The sequence below is a fragment of the Xenopus laevis genome, chromosome 2L, assembly GCF_017654675.1.
Source record: "Xenopus laevis strain J_2021 chromosome 2L, Xenopus_laevis_v10.1, whole genome shotgun sequence".
NCBI lineage: Eukaryota > Metazoa > Chordata > Amphibia > Anura > Pipidae > Xenopus > Xenopus laevis.
In genome coordinates, this window is record NC_054373.1 from 114,351,635 (window position 1) to 114,370,674 (window position 19,040).

Sequence of the window (19,040 nt, forward strand, 5' to 3'; positions counted from 1 at the left end):
AGAATTTTAAGGTAAAGCTGCATGGCAATTGGATGAGCTGGAGGGGAAGTTAAAACCCCACCTATCCAATCCCTGATCAGCTCAACTGGGACTTAAACTCTGTGACCAATAAGGGAAAGAAATGGGCAGAAGATACCTCCCCCTGTCTCCAGCCCTCCCTTCCGAAGTCGGCAGCTCTCAGAAAGCAGGGGGCCCCGGCTAATCAAGTAAGTGCGGCGCAGCCAGGCCCCCCTTACCCTCTGAGCCCGGAACAACTCTCCCCCCTGATGGTGGCCCTGCCTGAAAAAGACGTCATGTGTGACGATGCAGAGTGCAGTCCCACAATCTGTTGGACTTCTCATATAGTGATATCTGTGGATTAAGTTCACTAAGGACTGTATAGCTAGCACAAAGAGGTAGGGTGAAAGTGGGCAAGCCTGTCTTGTACCAAGAGTGAATACCTTGGAAGCTAATGTCTAGCCATAGGACTATTATAGGACAACCAAACGCAGTTTATGAAGTTAGACCTTAAAGGAATTGTTCAGTGTAAAAATAAAAACTGGGTAAATAGATAGGCTGTGCAAAATAAAAAATGTTTCTAATATAGTTAGCCAAAAATGTAATGTATAAAGGCTGGAGTGATTTGATGTATTACTTGTCAGTCAGAACACTACTTCCTGCTTTTCAGCTCTCTTGGTTTACACTGACTGGTTACCCTGGCTACCAGGCAGTAACCAATCAGAGACTTGAGGGGGGGGCCACATGGGTCATATCTTTTGTTTTTGAATCTGAGCTGAATGCTGAGGATCAATTACAAACTCACTGAACAGAAATGTACCATGTGGCCCCCCTTCAAGTCAGAGTTATAGGGGCAAATTCACTAACGCACGAAGCGCCGAACGCTAGCGTTAATTCGCTAGCGTTTGGCATTTTCGCTACTGTGCAAATTCACTAACGAACGCTGGCATAGTTTCGCTAGTGTTACTTCGCAACCTGACGCCAGGCGAATCTTCGCTAGCGACGAAACTACGCAAATTCACTAACTTGCGCAGTGTAGCGTACACTACCTTTTACGCTAGACTTCCTTCGCCACCTCAGAGCTGGCGAAGCGCAATAGAGTAGATAGGGATTGTTTAAAAAAAAAGTCAAAATTTTTTCTAAGTCCCAAAAAACGCTGGCGTGTTTTCTACATGATGGCTGATAGGCTGAAAAAGATCGAAAATTTTTTGGGGCTCCCCTTCCTCCCCCCTACATTTCCTGACTCATGGCAACTTACCTAGACATGTGTAGGGCAAAATAAAATTTTTATTGGCTGATTTGAAGGTTTTCTAGGCATTTGTAGTGCAGATACGTGTTCCTCCATTGAAATTTGAATTTCGCGCCGTATGCAAATTAGCCTTCGCTAGCGCAACTTCGCTTTATATAGCGAATCAACGCTAGCGCAACTTCGCAAACTTACGCTACCCCTGTGCGCAACTTTGGATTTTAGTGAATTTGCGAAGTGCGGCGAAGAGCGGCGAAGTTGCGCCTGGCGCAACTTCGATTCTTAGTGAATTTGCCCCATAGAGCTGAAAAGCAGGAAGTTGGATTCTGGCTGTTTTATTAGACATCTGTTCACTCCAGCCTTTATATATTACATATTTGCCTAACTAACTATATTAGAAACATTTTTTATTTTGCACAGCCTATCTATTTACCCAGTTTTTATTTTCACACTGAACAGTTCCTTTAATCTTATAGACTGCATCCCCTCCCACAAATACCTTTGTTCAACCATGTCCAATACCCCTTACATGCTAGATCATAGGTTTAATATTGTTGTGGAACGTTCATGCACATCATTGATTGTTCTGTTTTCACTGAAAATGTATGTTTGGTAAGTTAACCAACATCAAAGAAATCTAGTAAGGATGGAAATCGATTTGTGCATATCTATTCGGTAAACAGAATTGCTGTGTATAATGTTTATTTTAACTTATCAATTGTACATTTGGAAGCTTGGGAATTTTAGACCTAATATATTGTATATATTATAAAGGTATCCTTCCAAAGTTTTAATTTATTATTTGACCTTGACTGCAGTTTTATTGATTTCCATCCTTACTAGATTCTTCTGAATTTTAAAAAAAAAAGTATATTTATATCTAAACTTTTTTTGAGTGAAGGAGGGTACCAACACTATCATGACAAATACAATATATATATATATTGTATTTGTCATGATAGTGTTGGTACCCTCCTTCACTCAAAAAAAGTTTAGATATAAATATTTCCTTTAAGACATTGATTGCCTATAACCTCAAAAGGTGTATCTTAGAAGTTTGTATCTGTTGACTGAGCACCTAGAAATACAATTTTTTTGCCAACAAATCTCCTGTTCTATATGGGAAAGGTTATCATTCTTTATTTCTGCAGCCATGAATAACAATTACACTCTGTTTAAACATCTTTCTGCTTATCGACTAAAACCAATGTATTCTATAGAGCGTATCTGTTAGCTGCTGTGGAAATATGTGCCCTATTGCTTTTTTCGATATAAATCGCTGCCCCCATGGCTACACAGCAGCTTATTTTTATAAAAATATACCTGTAGTGTTTCTGAACCAAACATTTTTACCAGTGCAGGGTAAAAGTACATTTTATTTAAATATTTTGGTGGCAACCTAAGTGGGAGCCAGCAGTAGCACTTAAGTTTTTTTGGAACTTCGGCTGAATTCGGAAACAATTCTATTTTCCACAGGGCAAAAACGAAAAGCAGACGAATATAGAGCATCATGTGATCGAGAGCATGTTGACATGACAAGCCTAGCCGTACGAAAGTTGTTTGACGCAGGAACCAGACGCTACCATTTCCCCAGACCCAGGGGGATCACGTGACCAGAACGCGCTTCACGATCGTTCTGCGCAAGCTCTAGGACTTCTACTTTTTTTTTCATCTTCCTGTGTTGACAGCGTATGAAACGAGATGCGGTCGTTGCGCATGCGTAGTATTTCGGCCGGGCAGGAACTGGTCCTGGGTTCTCCTGTTGCTCAGCTTTTTCCCTCTCCCCTCCCCCTCTATTTAATTGCTCTACCGACGGGTTCCATGTCACCGGCTTTGAGCCCAGCCTGTAAACGTTGCCTGGCCGGTGATGGTGAAGACCCGGATCCAGCGGCTGCTGACTGGAATCAATAGGAGGATGATGAAGCTGATCATTGCACTCGCCTTGATCGCCTATGTAGCCTGTGAGTGCCATACTGCCCATTCATTCTGTGGAGTCCGGGGGCGGGTGTTTTGTTTTCCTATAAATGTCATTCACCAGCCTCGTCACTTTCTCCCCTTTTTATTGCGGAATACATTCCTTTACACTTTGCTGTGTTTGGAAATCCTAAAAGCAAACCTCTAGTTGTTAATGCGTGGCCTTTGTAATGGTAGTCCTAATTTGGATGCAGATAGGATGAGTGGGGTTTGTTTATGTGTGAGGGACTGCTGCTGGGAGTTGTAGTTTGCTTTCCAGTTTAGTAGTGCAGCGTGGTGTAGTGTACAGGGTCTGTCAGTGACTTAAATGAAGGGACGGTGCGTTGAAGTTGGCCTGTTCCGTGTACCTGTTAGTAATGTGCGCTAAAACGTGTAATTGCTGTATTTACGCATATGTCTAGCGTAACTCCTATGCCAGTCGCTTCCCCTGCGCTGCTCTGTGCTACGTAGCCTGGGGGAGAGCGAGAGAGGTGACGTGCTAGTGTTGCACAAAGCATCCTTTTTATTCCCCACACTTTCCCATCTCACTTGCGATTGGATAACATCATAGGCCATAGGCATACAGCAGTGCTACACACAGCAGATTTAAGCGTGTAGTCAGACTGTTATCCTCCAGCTTTCACTTTCTGCATTCTGATTTCTGAAGCACTAAATAGTGCAGAAAAAAAATCATCCATAGAAAGAAATGTTATTCTAAGGAACTTTCCAGTATTCATTCATTAAAGGGGTTCTTCTACTTTGAGTGAACTTTTCGTACAATGTAGAGAGTGATATTCTGAGGCAACTGGTTTTTTGTTTTTTTTTTTATTGTTTGTGGTTTTTGAGTTATTTCGCTTTTTATTCAGCAGCTCTCCAGTCTGCAAATGTCTGCAATCTGGTTGCTAGGGTCCAAATTATCCTAGCAACCACGCGCTGATTTGAACAAGAGACTGGAATATGAACGAGAAAGGGCCTGAATAGAAAGAGGAGATATACAAGTAGCAATAACAATAAATGTGTGGCCTTACAGAGCATTTGTTTTTAGATGGGGGGGGGGGTCACTGATGCCTATTTGAAAGCTGGAAAGAATTAGGAGAAGAAGGCAATTTAATAAATACATAACTACCAACTGAAAAGCTGCTTAGAATTGGCCACACATACTAAAAGTTAACTTACAGATGAACTACTCCTTTAACAGTATTCAATAGTTTTAAAGTAATTGGTAAATGCAACTGCAGTCTGTATGACTCTTGAAACAGTGTTTTGCATGTAACATTACATGGTGCTTCATAGGTCTGTTAAATCACCCGGCTTCTGTTATATTGTTTTAAACGTCAGCCACCGGAACAGAGACTAGTAAGGGATAGATGGATACTGCTGTCACCAGCATTTATCTCTACAAATAATTTTATAACCACTGAATAGTTGTTAATGTGTATTGAAAACTTGCTTAAAATTAAAATCTATTATTAGTCAAAATATTATTTTTTGGGATCACCTTTAATTATGGACTAAGACCCTACATAACTACAAAAAGTAGGCAAAGAGCATGTGGGAAAATGCTTATCACTTTTTCAGACAAAATAAAATGTTTTTTTTCATCTGTTCATTTTTTTTTCTGCTACCACAATTACACTCTGATGGTCCTATGAAATAATTTCTATGTAACCTTTAGAACAACCATGGTCAAGCTGTAGCGAGTGCAGTGTATTTCAATGTGTTGAATATATGAATGATATATATATATATATATATATATATATATATATATATATATATATATATATATATATATATATATATATATATATATATAATGTAGCACTGTGCAAAGATATGGTGCTGTTGTAGTCATGGTTTAACCCCAGCCATTGCAGAATAAGTAGTGCTATTGAGCCCTGTTACCCCTGCCACCCAGATAATGGAAGGATAAATTAACCTGACCACTTTTCAAAACCAAAGACTAAATCCATTTACTGCAGTTGCTTGGTCGTGCGTTGCATTACTTTACATACACAAAAAATATAAAACAGAGTAAGCCTGATTTATCTTCCATTATTTTCCCATTTTTTTGGTGGCATGAAAGTATGATCTGTGTTGAAGAAAGGCAGATCTTGGGAGGTAAGGGTCAGTGACAATAAGGGAACATGCAGATGAGTAAAATGTACAGGTATGGGATCCGTTATCCGGAAACCTGTTATCTAGAAAGCTCTGAATTATGGAAAGGCCGTCTCCCATAGACTCCATTTTATCCAAATAATCCAAAGTTTTAAAAATGATTTATTTTTTCTCTGTAATAATAAAACAGTACCTTATTCTTAAACCAAACTAAGATATAATTAATACTTTTTGGAAGCAAAATCAGCCTATTGGGTTTATTTAATGTTTATGTGATTTTATGATGATCCAAATTACGGAAAGATCCCTTACCCAGAAAACCCCAGGTCCCAAGCATTCTGAATAACAGGTCCCATACCCGTGCATGTAAAAACAGAAGTCAAGTTTCTCTGCAAAATATACTGTAGTTAATTCTAAATCATATATTGTATAGACCCACCATTTAGACTGAGAAGCACAGGTCAAGCAGTGCCACAGACTTCCAGGAAACGCAGGTGGTGTGTGGCAGAAAATTTCCAGTTACGAATGAGACTAATCCTAGCAGCCTATTGTGACCCTGTTGAAATTTGTGGCATAAAGTGATCTGGTTTTGCTGGAAAACATTGGGGGCTGCACCATTGATTCGTTTGAGAACTGAGTGTAAATGAATCCATAATTCTTAGATTTGTCTGAATATTGAATCATCCACACAATTTTCTATAAATACTGAACAATGAAAACCTTCGTTTGCATGTACATCTTTAAAGTGGATCTATTGCCAAAATAAAAATGTAATATAAGCTTCATCTTGCTGAAATAACAAACTTTCTAAATATAATCAATAAAAAATTCTTTACCATTTCTGAAATAATCAAGTTTATCTTCACTCTCACCCTCTGAGCAACCTGTCTCTTTTCATTCTGTCTTCATGCAGTAGGTACAGTCAGTTTTTGGTTGACAGTAGTCTAATACATCCTTTGGGGGGGTTGCACCCTTAAAGTGGACCTGTCACCCAGACACAAAAATCTGTATAATAAAAGTCCTTTTCAAATTAAACATAAAACCCAATTTCTATTTTTTATTAAAGCATTCATGGCTGTTGAAAGCTCATTTAAACATCTCAGCTGTCAATCAAATATTGTCTGCCCCTCCTCTATGCCCTGGGCAATTGCTGCTCTTCCCACATTCCCTCGTTCTCTTCACCATTTAATTGTGTAGCCAGGGCATGGGGATGGACATCAGGTCCCCCATTCTGGTGCACAAACAAGATTCTGAGATGATACAAGGCTTGCCTTAATAACAGTGTCCACAAAAATGGCTCCTGCCTGCTTGCTATAATTATGAGTTCCTAGACTGAAGGAAAAAAGATTCAAATCATTTACATAGTGTAATTAAAGTTCATTTTGCTTGACTGATCTGATAAAATAGGATTCTGAATAATTTTTTTGGGTGACGGGTCCCCTTTAACCCAGGTGCTCACTTTTTAAAAATAACCGGCTGATGGAAATCCTGTTTCTCTGCATGCAGGGTGTTTGCCAGAGCCTTTTGTCTGTGCTAGAGTTGGTTATTGGAGTTATTCTGCTAAGAAAGGAAGCCCCCCAAAAGATGTATTAGAACTACCTGTCAATCAAAATCTGACCTAGACCTCAGTATGAGGAGAGCATGAAGGTTGAGGAGAGTGGAAGTAACTTGATTATTTTTTAAAAAGTACAGAATTTTTAATTGATTGTATATAGAAAGTGTCTTATTTCAGTGAGTTGAAGCTTATATTAAATTTTCATTTTCGCGATAGATCCCCTTTAAAGGGGTTGTTCACCTTTGAGGTAACTTTTAGTATGATTTAGAGCAGTAGCTGGTGAGCAACATGTTGCTCTCCAACCCCTTGGATGTTGCTCCCAGTGGCCTCAAAACAGGAGCTTATTTTTGAATTCAAGGCTTGGAGGCAGGTTTTGTTTGTATAAAAACTAGGTGTACTGCCGAACAGAGCCTCAATGTAGGTTGACAATACACATAGGGACTACCAAATGGCCAATCACAGCACTTATTTGGCACCCCAAGAACATTTTCATGCTAGTGTTGCTCCCCAACTCCTTTTACATCTGAATGTTGCTCACGGGTTCAAAAGGTTGGGGATCCCTGATTAGAGAGTGATATTCTGATGCAATTGGTTTTCATTTTTTATTATTTGTGGTTTTTGAGATATTTAGCTTTTAATCAGCAGCTCTCCAGTCTGCTATTTCAGTAATCTGGTTGCTAGGGTCCAAATTACCCTGGCAACCATGCATTTCTTTGAATAAGAGACTGGAATATGAATAGGAAAGGGCCTGAATAGAAATACGATTAATAAAAAGTAACAATAAATGTGTAGCCTTACAGAGCATTTGTTTTTAGATGGGGTCAGTGACCTCCATTTGAAAGCTGGAACGAGTCAGAAGAAAAAGGCAAATAATTCAAAAACGATACAAAATAAACAATGAAGACCGATTGAAAAGCTTCTTAGAATTATCCATTCTAGAACATACTAAAAGTTAGTTTGAAGGTGAACCACCCCTTTAAGCAAAATACTTAGAACCAACAAGTTTCTTCAGTGGGTCTACTACAAGCTATACAATTAAAGCAAATGTCTGATGTGTTGCTATGGGCAATGCAGCAGTGTATGATTTCTGCAGAGAATAGCCTGACAGTCTCTTGAACTGGGAGATTGTCATGGAGGTTAATTTGATCGTTTGCTGTATTGTTTAATGTGAGGCTACATTTCTATCTGTCTTGATGGGCTTGTACTTTACAAAGCAATAAGGCTGGCACACAGAGCGATTCAAACCGGGGTACAACCCCTGGTACGTTTATTGCGTCACAACGTTTCAGGGGCGTTCCCTCTTCGTCAGGTGATACAGGACCTAACGTGCCTACCCATAATGGGTAGGCACGTTGGGTCCTGTATCACCTGACGAAGGGGGAACGCCCCAGAAACGTTGTGACGCAATAAACGTGGGTAGGCACGTTGGGTCCTGTATCACCTGACGAAGGGGGAACGCCCCCGAAACGTTGTGACGCAATAAACGTACCAGGGGTTGTACCCCGGTTTGAATCGCTCTGTGTGCCAGCCGTATTGCTTTTTACCGGTATATTTTGGGAGGGCCGTCTCCCTGAGGAGCTGTGCACCAAGCGGGATCGTGGCAGAAAGGGCCTGAGTGTGCACGTGAGTTTGTATAGACTTGTACTTTACAAAACATGCTGGCCTTTGATGTTTAAAAGGGATTGTTCACCTTCCAAACACTTTTTCAATTCAATTGTTTTCAGATTGTTCACCAAAGATAAAGACTTTTATTCGATAGTTTTTCCAAAATCTTAAAGTTTAATTTCTCTGGTGTTTCAGTCTGGCAGCTCAGTAATTCAGGGGCAGACTCTAAACCAGGAGTGCCCATACTTTACTTATGCTAAGTCTACTTTTAGTGATGTTGTCCCATTAAAATCTACATTCATAAAAGCATTGTTTGCATTCTGTTCCATGGAAAATATTACTTAAATATTATATTGATTTATGAGAGACTTTAAAGGGGACCCGTCACCCAAAAAAATTATTCAAAATCCTATTTTATCACATTAGTCAAGCAAAATGAACTTTAATAACACTATATAAATTATTTGAATCTTGTTTCCTTTAGTCTGGGAATTCATAATTATAACAAGCAGGCAGGAGCCATTTTGTGAACACTGTTATTAAGAAGAGCCTTGCATCATCTCCGAATCTTGTTTGTGCACCAGAATGGGGGACCCGATGTCCATCCTCATGCCCTGGTTACACAATTAAATGGTAAAGAGAACAGGGGAATATGTAGAGAGCAGTGACATCTAAGAAGTGCTGAATGGAAAGTGAAAGTAATTGTCTGCCCCGCCTCTATGCCACGGGCATAGAGGAGGGGCAGACAATATTTGATTGACAGCTGAGATTTTTAAATGAGCTTACAGCAGCTATGAATGCTTTAATAAAAAATAGAAATTGGATTTCATGTTTAATTTGAAAAGGACTTTTATTATACAGATTTTTGTGTCTGAGTGACAGGTCCACTTTAAATTGCTATATTTAACAAACAAGTCGTTCTTAAATATCTGAATGTAAAGCATAAGACAGGAGGGTGATTTAGACAAGCTTTTTGCTGACAGTCTTGAGATCTACAGATTTACCAGTTAAAAGTGTACTGGTAGATCCCGATCTACCTTTTGGACATCCCTGCTCTAAACTGCAACATTTAGTTGATGGATTTTTCCTACTTGAATATTAGCAACTATTGTATCAATTCTAGCTGCTGCATTTAATGAAACCCAGGTATTCTGCTCTGCATTGACAAAGATAAGACATTTATCAACTAGATGTATAATTTTTGAACAGTTTAGGGCAGAGACACGCGTGCTATTTTGTTTTCCGAAGTCGCCCGAAGTTGCCTCACAATGAAACTGCGGATGACTTCGGAAAGCCGAATCGATCCAAGTGCCACCCTGCCGGCGATTTACATTCTAGCCCAGGGGTCAGCAACCTTTACTATCAAAAGAGCCATTTTGCCCCCTCTACTACTAAAGAAAAAGAGTCTGGAGCTGCAGAACTTAACACAGTTTAGAAAACTTTTAAAAGTTTTAACCTTTTTTTAATTTTAACTGTTACAACAACAGAAAACAACAAACAGAAGTGCAGTGTGTATGTGTAGGCCTACTTTGAAATAAACTAAACTCTAAATAGCCATATTAAATGCTAGTGTTCTCATCTGTTTAAAGGAACAGTAACACCAAAATATTTAAGCGTTTTAAATGAATGAAAATATCAAGAACTGGTAAAACTGATCTGTTTGCTTCAGAAACACTACTATAGTTCATATAAACAAGCTGCTGTGGAGCAATGGTGGAAATTGAAAAACGGCTATATGGCACAAGTTAACTAATGGATAACAGATAACACCATTACACAGACAGACAGAGCAGTTATTTGCTATCTGCTGTGTAACTTGAGCTTTTTCTCCTTTGAATGGCTGCCCCCATTGCTACACAGCAGCTTATTTAAACAATATATAAACAATAGTAGTGTTTCTGAAGCAAACACTGCAGTTTTATCAGTGCAGGGCAACACTGCATTATATTTTCATTACTTTAAAACACTTATTTTTTGACATTACTGTTCCTTTAATGTGGCTTCTGTTTCTGAAGCTCCATGCTGATCTTCCGTCTCTTGTCTTGAGTTTGTGACCACGGTAAGGACCATGATGAAGCATCTTGGCGAAAGATAACCAACTTGGTCTTGCCTATCACTCCTGGGAGTGGTAAGATAACCGTTAGCTTACCGCTGTCGCACACTCAAGAAGTCACCAGCAGGTGCGAGGGCTGTATAGATGACGTGACAGGCAAAGCCACAAGATTGAGCCGCAGCAAGCAGGATGAAGAGCCGCATGAGGCTCCGTAGCCGCGGGTTGCCTACCCCTGTTCTAGCCAGTGAGAAGGCAGTTCGGGGAGATTAGTAGCCCGAAGAAGAAACGATTTGTTGATGGGCGACTAATCTGCCGAAATAGTAGCATGTGTCTCTGCCCTACAGGGTCAACGACACTGATTCCAGAGCTGCTTTAGAATGTGAAAAATGACACGTTAGACTTCAATATTAGAAAAACATAGAAAATAATTGAAAAAATACTTTATTTCTATCTGAAATAGGGATGCACCGAATCCACTATTTTGGATTCGGCCAAACCCCCGAATCCTTTGCGAAAGATTTGGCCGAATACCGAACCAAATCAGAATTATATTTTGCATATGCAAATTAGGGGTGGGAAGGGGAAAACATTTTTTACTTCCTTGTTTTATGACAAAAAGTCATGCAATTCCCCTCCCTGCCCCCAATTTGCATATGCAAATTAGGATTCAGGTTCGGTTCGGCTGGGCAGAAGGAATCAGCAGAATCCTGGATTCGGTGCATCCCTAATCTGAAACCAAATGAGCAGAAAAAAGCGTTGGAAGGTGAACAACCCATTTAAATATCACTGTGGTGTTGAATATAGGTTCCCTAACTTCATTCTGCAGCAGTGTGAGTGATGGATTTTGGGTCATGAAGTCCCTCTGCTTTCCATAGTGGGTGGTGTACAGATTTTTTGGAAAGCTAAGGGGCTTCTTTACTTTACTTGGAAAAAACGGTTCATTGGTTATCTTTCGCCATCCCTCAGTTCCATTTAAATTATAAATTAGTATTACTTTTGCTAAAATTTTTTATTTCTGGTGCTATTCATTGAGTAATACAATAATTCTGTGCTTTTCATGTGACTTTTAATGCTAGTTTGTACACAGTAGAAACCCCCCCCCCCCTTTAATGTTTTTTTTCACTAGAAAAAGTGGTGTAAAATTAGGGAAATACATTTTACAATAAATATTGGTGGTACCAGAAAAAAGTGTAAAATGAAAAAAGTTAAAATTAAGGTATGTAACACTGAGGTTCTGCTGTTTACTTAAATGTAACACTATACTAGGCATGAGTGCTGTAAAAGTAATACTGTAATCTGTTTTTTTTTTCTCTCTCTCTCAACAGCTGTTTGGGGAAATTTTGTCAATATGAGGTAAGCAAATTTAATATTTTACATTCTTGCCACTTTCCCAGTCAGAGTAAACATGGTCCCGCTGTGTATGATCAACGCTGACTCCAGTACACTGTAGTATTTTATGAATTTTGGGCAGTCGGGCTAAAGAACAAAATAATGCTATTTGGCTTGGCCTTCCAAGGTTCATAAAACATGCACGCTGTTGTGATTAGCATTTGGAATTGGGACAAAATATGCCATTGGCCTTTTAATAATTAAATTATTATGTCAAAAATAAACTCTGTTTGCTTGTACAGGCTATAGCAAACATCTTTTTGTAACCCTTGAGCAAAATTTGTCTTTACTTTTCTTGGAAGACATCTCTGCATTTAACCGTTGTTCTATGTTTTTAAGCTTGAACATATTGCTGATAGTTGCCGCTAAAAATCTCTATGTAGATCTATACTACTTTTAAGGCTAATGCAGTTTTCTTTATTTTTCTTCCTGCTATATTATGAATACCCCACCCTCTGCAAGCTGTTTATCCTATAAAATGTTTAATGTAATGTACTAAGTCTATTAAACACCAGATATAAACTTTGCAGTACATGCATTATGAAGGGCATGTATACAAATGATTTGTAGTTTTGGTTGAACATACTGCATACTGATTTCTCTTCTTTGCTTTTCAAGAGAAAGAACTACATATATTATATTGTAAGAATTTTATATCTTTTCATTCGGCTTATATTGTTATAAACTTACTTTTTCTGCTGTAGTAGGTCAATTCAAGAAAATGAGGAACAGAAAATGGAGAAAAAAATAGAAGAGGTTTGTTTGTGCTTTTATTATTATTAATATTATTATTATTATTCATAAATATTATGATATATTTTTCCATTTTCATGACCTGCACATCACTATTGGGGATGTACAAGTCATAATTTGTTGCTGAATGGCACATTCATTTCCTGTTTATCATGCGTTTAGTCATGTGTAGGGGTAGCTATATATTTCTTATATAAGACATAATTGATAGCACTTGTTCTTTGGCATTCTGCCTCTGTAATGCTGTGGTACTTCTCTGTAGTAGGCTGTAGGAAACCAAACCTCTCAAGGTTTTAGACTGTCTGTAGACCTTTCCATCTGTACAAAGTTATCTATCTATGTCTTCATCTAGCTGTAAAGGGGAAGGTATAGAAATCCCTTGATTTAGGCAAGCAATGTGCAATAAATGAAAAAAATATGTATACAAAATATACACAGTTTAGGGCTTCAATGGAATGGTTTAAAAAGTAGCCATCTGCATCTGTGCTGATAAAGGCCAGCAGAAAACATGGTAAGCTAGTAGGGGCATTTTCGAGGGAGAGATCTCCTCTGCAATAGTGTGGAAAACATAAAAAACATAATGAGCAGCATTTCTGTAAACATTAAATAAACTCAGTTGGATTATTTTACCACATCTTGGACCTGTGTAGCTTAGTTAGAATTGGGTATAAGATACTGTTCTTTTGTTGTTGTTGTTTTTTGTTTTTGTTTTTTTGAACTACAAATAGAAAAAAATTCTATACTTTTTCCTGTTTTGTATTTATTCTATACAAACATAGATTTCATTGTTAGGTTTGTTATTCTTATAGAATATTAGAATGTCGTTAGTGCTGAAAAATAAATCTCTATTATTTTTTTTATTTTTTTTGCTTTATGAGTTATTAGCTGGTTTCTGTTTTGTGTGTTAATTTCCATTGCTTCTAATGTCCATCTACAGTTGCCATATCTACTTTTCTACCACTTATATTGTATGTGACGTCTGAGCATGTATTCTCTTGCCAATATAAAGGACTGTATATTGTCTTTATAAAAGTTTTAAATTTTCTTGGAGGAGGGAAAAAGATGGTCTTGGGACAACTGTCCAGCTCTATTTTATTATTGCTAGACTGAGGGCTTCAGAACTTGATTGTATTCCAAAACCAAGCACATTACTGCACACGGAACCATTGTGTCAGCTTGGTGCGGACACACATGGCAGATTTCGGAGCTAAAATGCAAACAGCCAAAATCTGTTGCCGGTGCCTGCACCTGGGCTGACACAGTGATTCCAGGTGCAGGCAAAGAAGAAAGCTAACATGCCTTGTGGCATTAGCGGCAACACAGCAGGCCCGGATTTCTGTCTTGGGCACACCAAGGTCGATTTACGCCGCAGGGTCCTAGGTCCTGCCAACTTTGTGCCACACAGGTTCCTAGCCCCTGCCAACTTTACACGGCAGGGTCCTAGAGCCGGGCAATGTTACGCTGCAGAGTCAACTTTACGCCACAGGGTTCTAGTGCCGGCCAGCTTTGCGCCTCAGGTTCCTAGCGCCAGGCAAATTTGCGCCACAGGGTCCTAGCGCCGGGCAAATTTGCGGTGCACGGTCCTAGCGCCGGCCAAATTCACGCCGCTGGGTCCTAGTCTGGCCAAATTCGCACTGCAGGGTCCTAGCGCCGGCCAATTGCACGCCGCAGGGTCCTAGTGCCACCCCCTGTGCTTCTAAGAATGCAACTGGGCAGCATGCCATCCCTACAGTCTTGCCGCCCTAGGCCCGAGCCTTTGTGGCCTCGCCACAAATCTGGGCCTGAACACAGCAACACTTTTGCTTGCTTTTAGCATTGTGAAATCTCTTCCATCATTTCCTGCTTTTGTCTGCTGTGAAGTAAGTTTTACAGGGCTTGACTGATGTAAATAACTGACCATACTCCTAATATGTCAGCACTACAGGGATAAGAGTAAATTTCAGATCATACTGCTGGTATCTTTTTCTGGGATTCTAGGTTTCCAGTGTTGTCCAGTTGTTACTGACAGCCGTGAGTCTTCAATGTGTGTTCACTTGCATTAATTTCGACCTTCTCCAGCTATAGGCCTTTGTTTAATAAATTATTTATATGTGTGGTATGGGTGTTGTCAAAGCGGCAAAACCAGTCTGCATTCATTCTTTTGGGGTTCTTTGTTTTTTTGTCAGTCCTGTCTTTTTCTTTACAAGTGGATTCCTATTCTGATGTTTGCCTATTAATCAGAATTAAAGGAACAGTAACATCAAAAAATGTACTGTTGCCCTGCACTGTTAAAACTAGTGTGTTTTGCTTTAGAAACATTACTATAGTTTACATAAGTAAGTAGCTGTGTAGCCATGGGTGTAGCCATTCTAGTTAAAATAGGGCTAAATGGCAACAGTTAAAAATGGGTTTATTTCTTACAGAGGGATGTAAACCCATGTTGTTCTACAGGTCTATTACCGCTATGTAACCTGTGCCTTTTCTCCTTTTTTTTTTTTTTAGGTTAAATTGCTACCCCATGGCTACATGACACTTAAGGGTATAGGCAGACTGAGTATAGGGTCCGCTGCTCTCTGCCTGCGAAAAATATGCAGGCTGAGAGCAATGGAGCATATGCTATGTCTGAAGGACCAAGTTGGCAGCTTTTTTAAATTATTTATTTTATGGTTCAGCAGCTTGCCAGAAATTTCATTAACTATCTGGTTGCCTGGTTCTAGTTTACCACAACTACTAGGTCAGGCATGTCCAAGGTGCTGCCCGGGGACTAATTTCGGCCCTTTTTTAAATTTACACCGGCCCTCAGCCTCCATCATGATAATGAGACCCCCCCAGCACAGTGTGATCAGGAATCCCATAGCAGTAATATTAAGCCACATTAGTGAAATGATCTGCCACTTGGTCTATACTGCTGCCTATGTGCTGAAGGTGTTGGCAATAGACACGTACTGGCACGTAGAGACGTGCTGTTTTCGCATATGTCTTTGGGGCTGATGGTGTCAATAGACGTACTGACGTGCCAGTACCGTAAACTAAAGAAGTATGGCGTCACTACGTTCCAGTACGTGTTTATTGCTAACACCTTCAGCACACAGGCAGCAGTATAGACCAAGTGGCAGATCATTTCAGTAATCATGTGCCCAAATATTACTGCTACGATTACGCGATTCCTGTAATTTAATGTTAATGGTTCAAAGAATGTCGGGCTGAATGGTCGGCCCCCACGCATTTTCACCTCACCAAATCTGGCCCTCGTTGCAAAAAGTTTGGGCACCCCTGTACTAGGTAATGGTTTGAGAGAATGGAAGATGAATAAGCAAGGGACTGCATAGAAAGCTAAGTTATAAAAAAAAAAAAAAGTAACAATTGTTGCATCACAGTGCAATATTTTTTATTGGGGGAAAAGGGACCTCGGATCTCTTTCCCAACATCAGAACACTTCTCTGTTTTCCTTCTGACGGTATATCTCTTTTGCTGTCTTTGATTGTACAGTTACAGGAACTGCCCAACTGGTGGTGCTTTTGTTAGAAAATTCACTATATTGGCAGTTGATAAAAATCTAAAGGGGTGGTTCATCTTTGAGGTAAATTTTAGTATGTTCTAGAATGTCCACTTCATAGCAACTCTAACTGATAAATTGCAAAAGTGCTTAGAGAAAGACCCTAAGCAATTTTACATTAAAGGATAGGTTTAAACATAATCATGTGCTTGCAGACGTACTCAGCAGAGCATCACACAAGTTATTTCAAGAACTACTGTTATTCAATTCTGATATTTTTTGTTGAATTTGGTCCTTCTTTTCTCCTGCTGGATGATGTGTTGACATCTGCCACTAGGTTGTAAATGTATGCATGTTTTGCAGTGTAGACTATTTCTGAGCTATTAGTGCTTAAAGCTACTCCAGGTTTCAGGTAATTTACTTTTTGGAATGGTTGAGGAGTGTCTGGGGTGTCAGTGCCCATTCTATCTTACTGTTTAGTATAGGGGCATATTTATTAATAAATTGCTTCTTTGTGTCTTACCTAACTATTTAAAAACACTCGAGATGAATATCAATGGTGATGTTGCCCATAGCAACCAATCAGCAATTTGATTCTAACAGTAACCTACAAGTTGAGTAACAAAAACAAACATCGGTTGCTATGGGCAACATCACTGGTCATGTTTGTATGCATTGTTATTAAATAGGCCCCTATTTATTTGTGAATAAAGTTCCCACTGCATCACATTGTATTTAATGTGTTTGGGGTGACTGTGCCCTCTGCCACTCACTGTAAAATATATTTAGCCTATGGGGATATTGTACTTGGAAGTCACTGTACCATTAATTTCACATGTGTATATTGGCATAACTGTACAAGCTGATGATGTGTGGTCCATCTGTCACAGTGCTTTTCATTTAATATATTCTGAAGTGGGGAAGAGCAGACAGACGTTTTGATTGCCTTAGGGTTTTCCTGGGCTGTGGCAGCTATTCCCCCCCCCACACACATACACACACACACCACCACCATATGCTATAATGGCATAAAATTGCAGGGCAGCAGTAAATAGATTTCACTTATAAATTCTAAGTCAGGTGACGGAAGGAAGAAATGAAGAAATGTCTGTTAATATATTTGGTTGTGCTACAAGTTGCTTGATTAATCTGTGCCCTAGAATATGTTAATGTCTCAAGTTTCTGGCTCAGGATCGGTTCGCAAAGTAGTACCTAAAAATAATTTAGGCATGCTAGATAATTTAGACTGCAACTGTCGCTAGCAGTTGATTTTGTAAACCTTAACTGTATTGTAGCTCCAAGGGGACATATTTAAACGTGGGCCCACAGTAAGGAGTCAGGCATTCCACTTAAAGTTTTGCTGAATCTTATTTTTGTGTCACTTTTGTAATGGCCTATTGTAAATCATTGCAGAATGATATATTGTAGATATTTTAATGAGTGAGGATAAGCACTGTTAATGAAGTTATTTTTCTTTTGTCTAGGTCATTGCACCTTTGAGAGAAAAGATACAGAATTTAGAAAGAAGGTACATTTTTGATTTGCATATTGGTGTACAGGTATAATAATTTAATCTTTAGTTCCCATTCATATATTATAAAAATGTTTTACAGCTTGTGCAGATGTACAACAAAATATGTGATCAGCAATGACCGCATGGTGTGGGGCTGAGGTGTTAAAAAGTATATGGGAGTATATTTGGCACATTGGGAACCTTGCGTACAATTAGTAGCCCATTGAAATTATGACCCACAAATTAGTTGCTATTAGCTTGTGCCCTTCTAATATGCCAGCAGTAGAAGTCTTGGGGGAAGATGTATTACAAATCTGTATACTTTTTCAATCTTTTCTTTACATGTTAAAAAAGGGTTTCTTGCAGCATTTATACTGAATTTATACTGAATTTATACTTTGACCGTGCACCCACCATTGACTAGATATATATAGATATATATAGAAATATAGATATATATATATTCGTACAAACTGGAGTGGAGCGGTGTCCCTGTCGTGGACTTAGTCCATATCCTGGACAAAATATATATCAAAACAAAAAAGTCCAGACCAATGTAGTGAAATAAAAGTATTGCTTTATCAGAAACTCTGCAACGTTTCGAAGCTCCCGCTTCTTTATCAAGCAGTATGAGACTAAGAAATTGCACCACCCAGGGATTAACTTTTTTTTTTCCCACCACCTTTAAAGGGGGCACAAGATTGTACAATGTTTATGTTGTAGGATCCTGTGTATAACCATACATATTTTTTAATTCTTTCAACTGTAATTAATAATCAAAATATTTACATATATTAATTGCAATTTCTGCTTTCAGTTTTACCCAGAAATATCCACCTGTGAAATTCTTGTCAGAGAAGGATAGAAAAAGGATATTGGTAAGTTCTATATTTGGAGATTGGTGCCCACCTGGGCACCAGTAACTAAAGCTTCAAGGTTACGGTTAGAACCCTGTGCATTATGCTTGTGATTTTCCTCAACTCAGTAGAGAGAACTCTTGTTCTTTACTTTGTGGTTCATAAAAAAAAAATCTTTAAGACTACACACAGAAAATTATATTCTGGACCAGAAGATACAATGGCACTGGGAGATTTGTCTCCCAGTAGTCCAATAAATGCTACTTCATACCTATGGATTTAAGTGACTCTGAATTAAAGGGACATTTAAAGATTAACATCCTCAGCCACTCAATTTCATACACATTCCCTTATGCTGAAATTTATTCAATGCTGACTAGAGCCCTATATTAAAAAGAACTGCCAAACAGTACTGGATACAGAAAAGGACAGGACAGATACCAGAAGTTGTCAGGATGTGCTTCATTGATTACAGAGAATTATTAAATGCCCTCAGGAAAACTGAAGTACCTGAACATGTAATTGT

The 19,040-nt window shown here is 38.9% G+C and overlaps 1 protein-coding gene across 2 annotated transcripts in view; it reads left to right on the forward strand.

Moving 5' to 3' along the window:
- Positions 1-2,950: 2,950 nt before the first annotated feature.
- Positions 2,951-19,040, forward strand: part of uxs1.L (UDP-glucuronate decarboxylase 1 L homeolog) — a 38,957-nt gene continuing 22,867 nt past the window's right edge. Inside the window, exons 1-5 of one of the 2 annotated variants that reach the window (XM_018247057.2) lie at positions 2,951-3,204; positions 11,853-11,880; positions 12,624-12,672; positions 17,629-17,672; positions 18,475-18,535. In XM_018247057.2, coding sequence (XP_018102546.1) covers positions 3,111-3,204; positions 11,853-11,880; positions 12,624-12,672; positions 17,629-17,672; positions 18,475-18,535 — 276 coding nt within the window. In that variant the 5' untranslated portion in view covers positions 2,951-3,110. Of the gene's footprint in view, positions 3,205-11,852; positions 11,881-12,620; positions 12,673-17,628; positions 17,673-18,474; positions 18,536-19,040 lie in introns of both variants that reach the window. The other variant, XM_018247056.2, reaches the window with a different exon arrangement.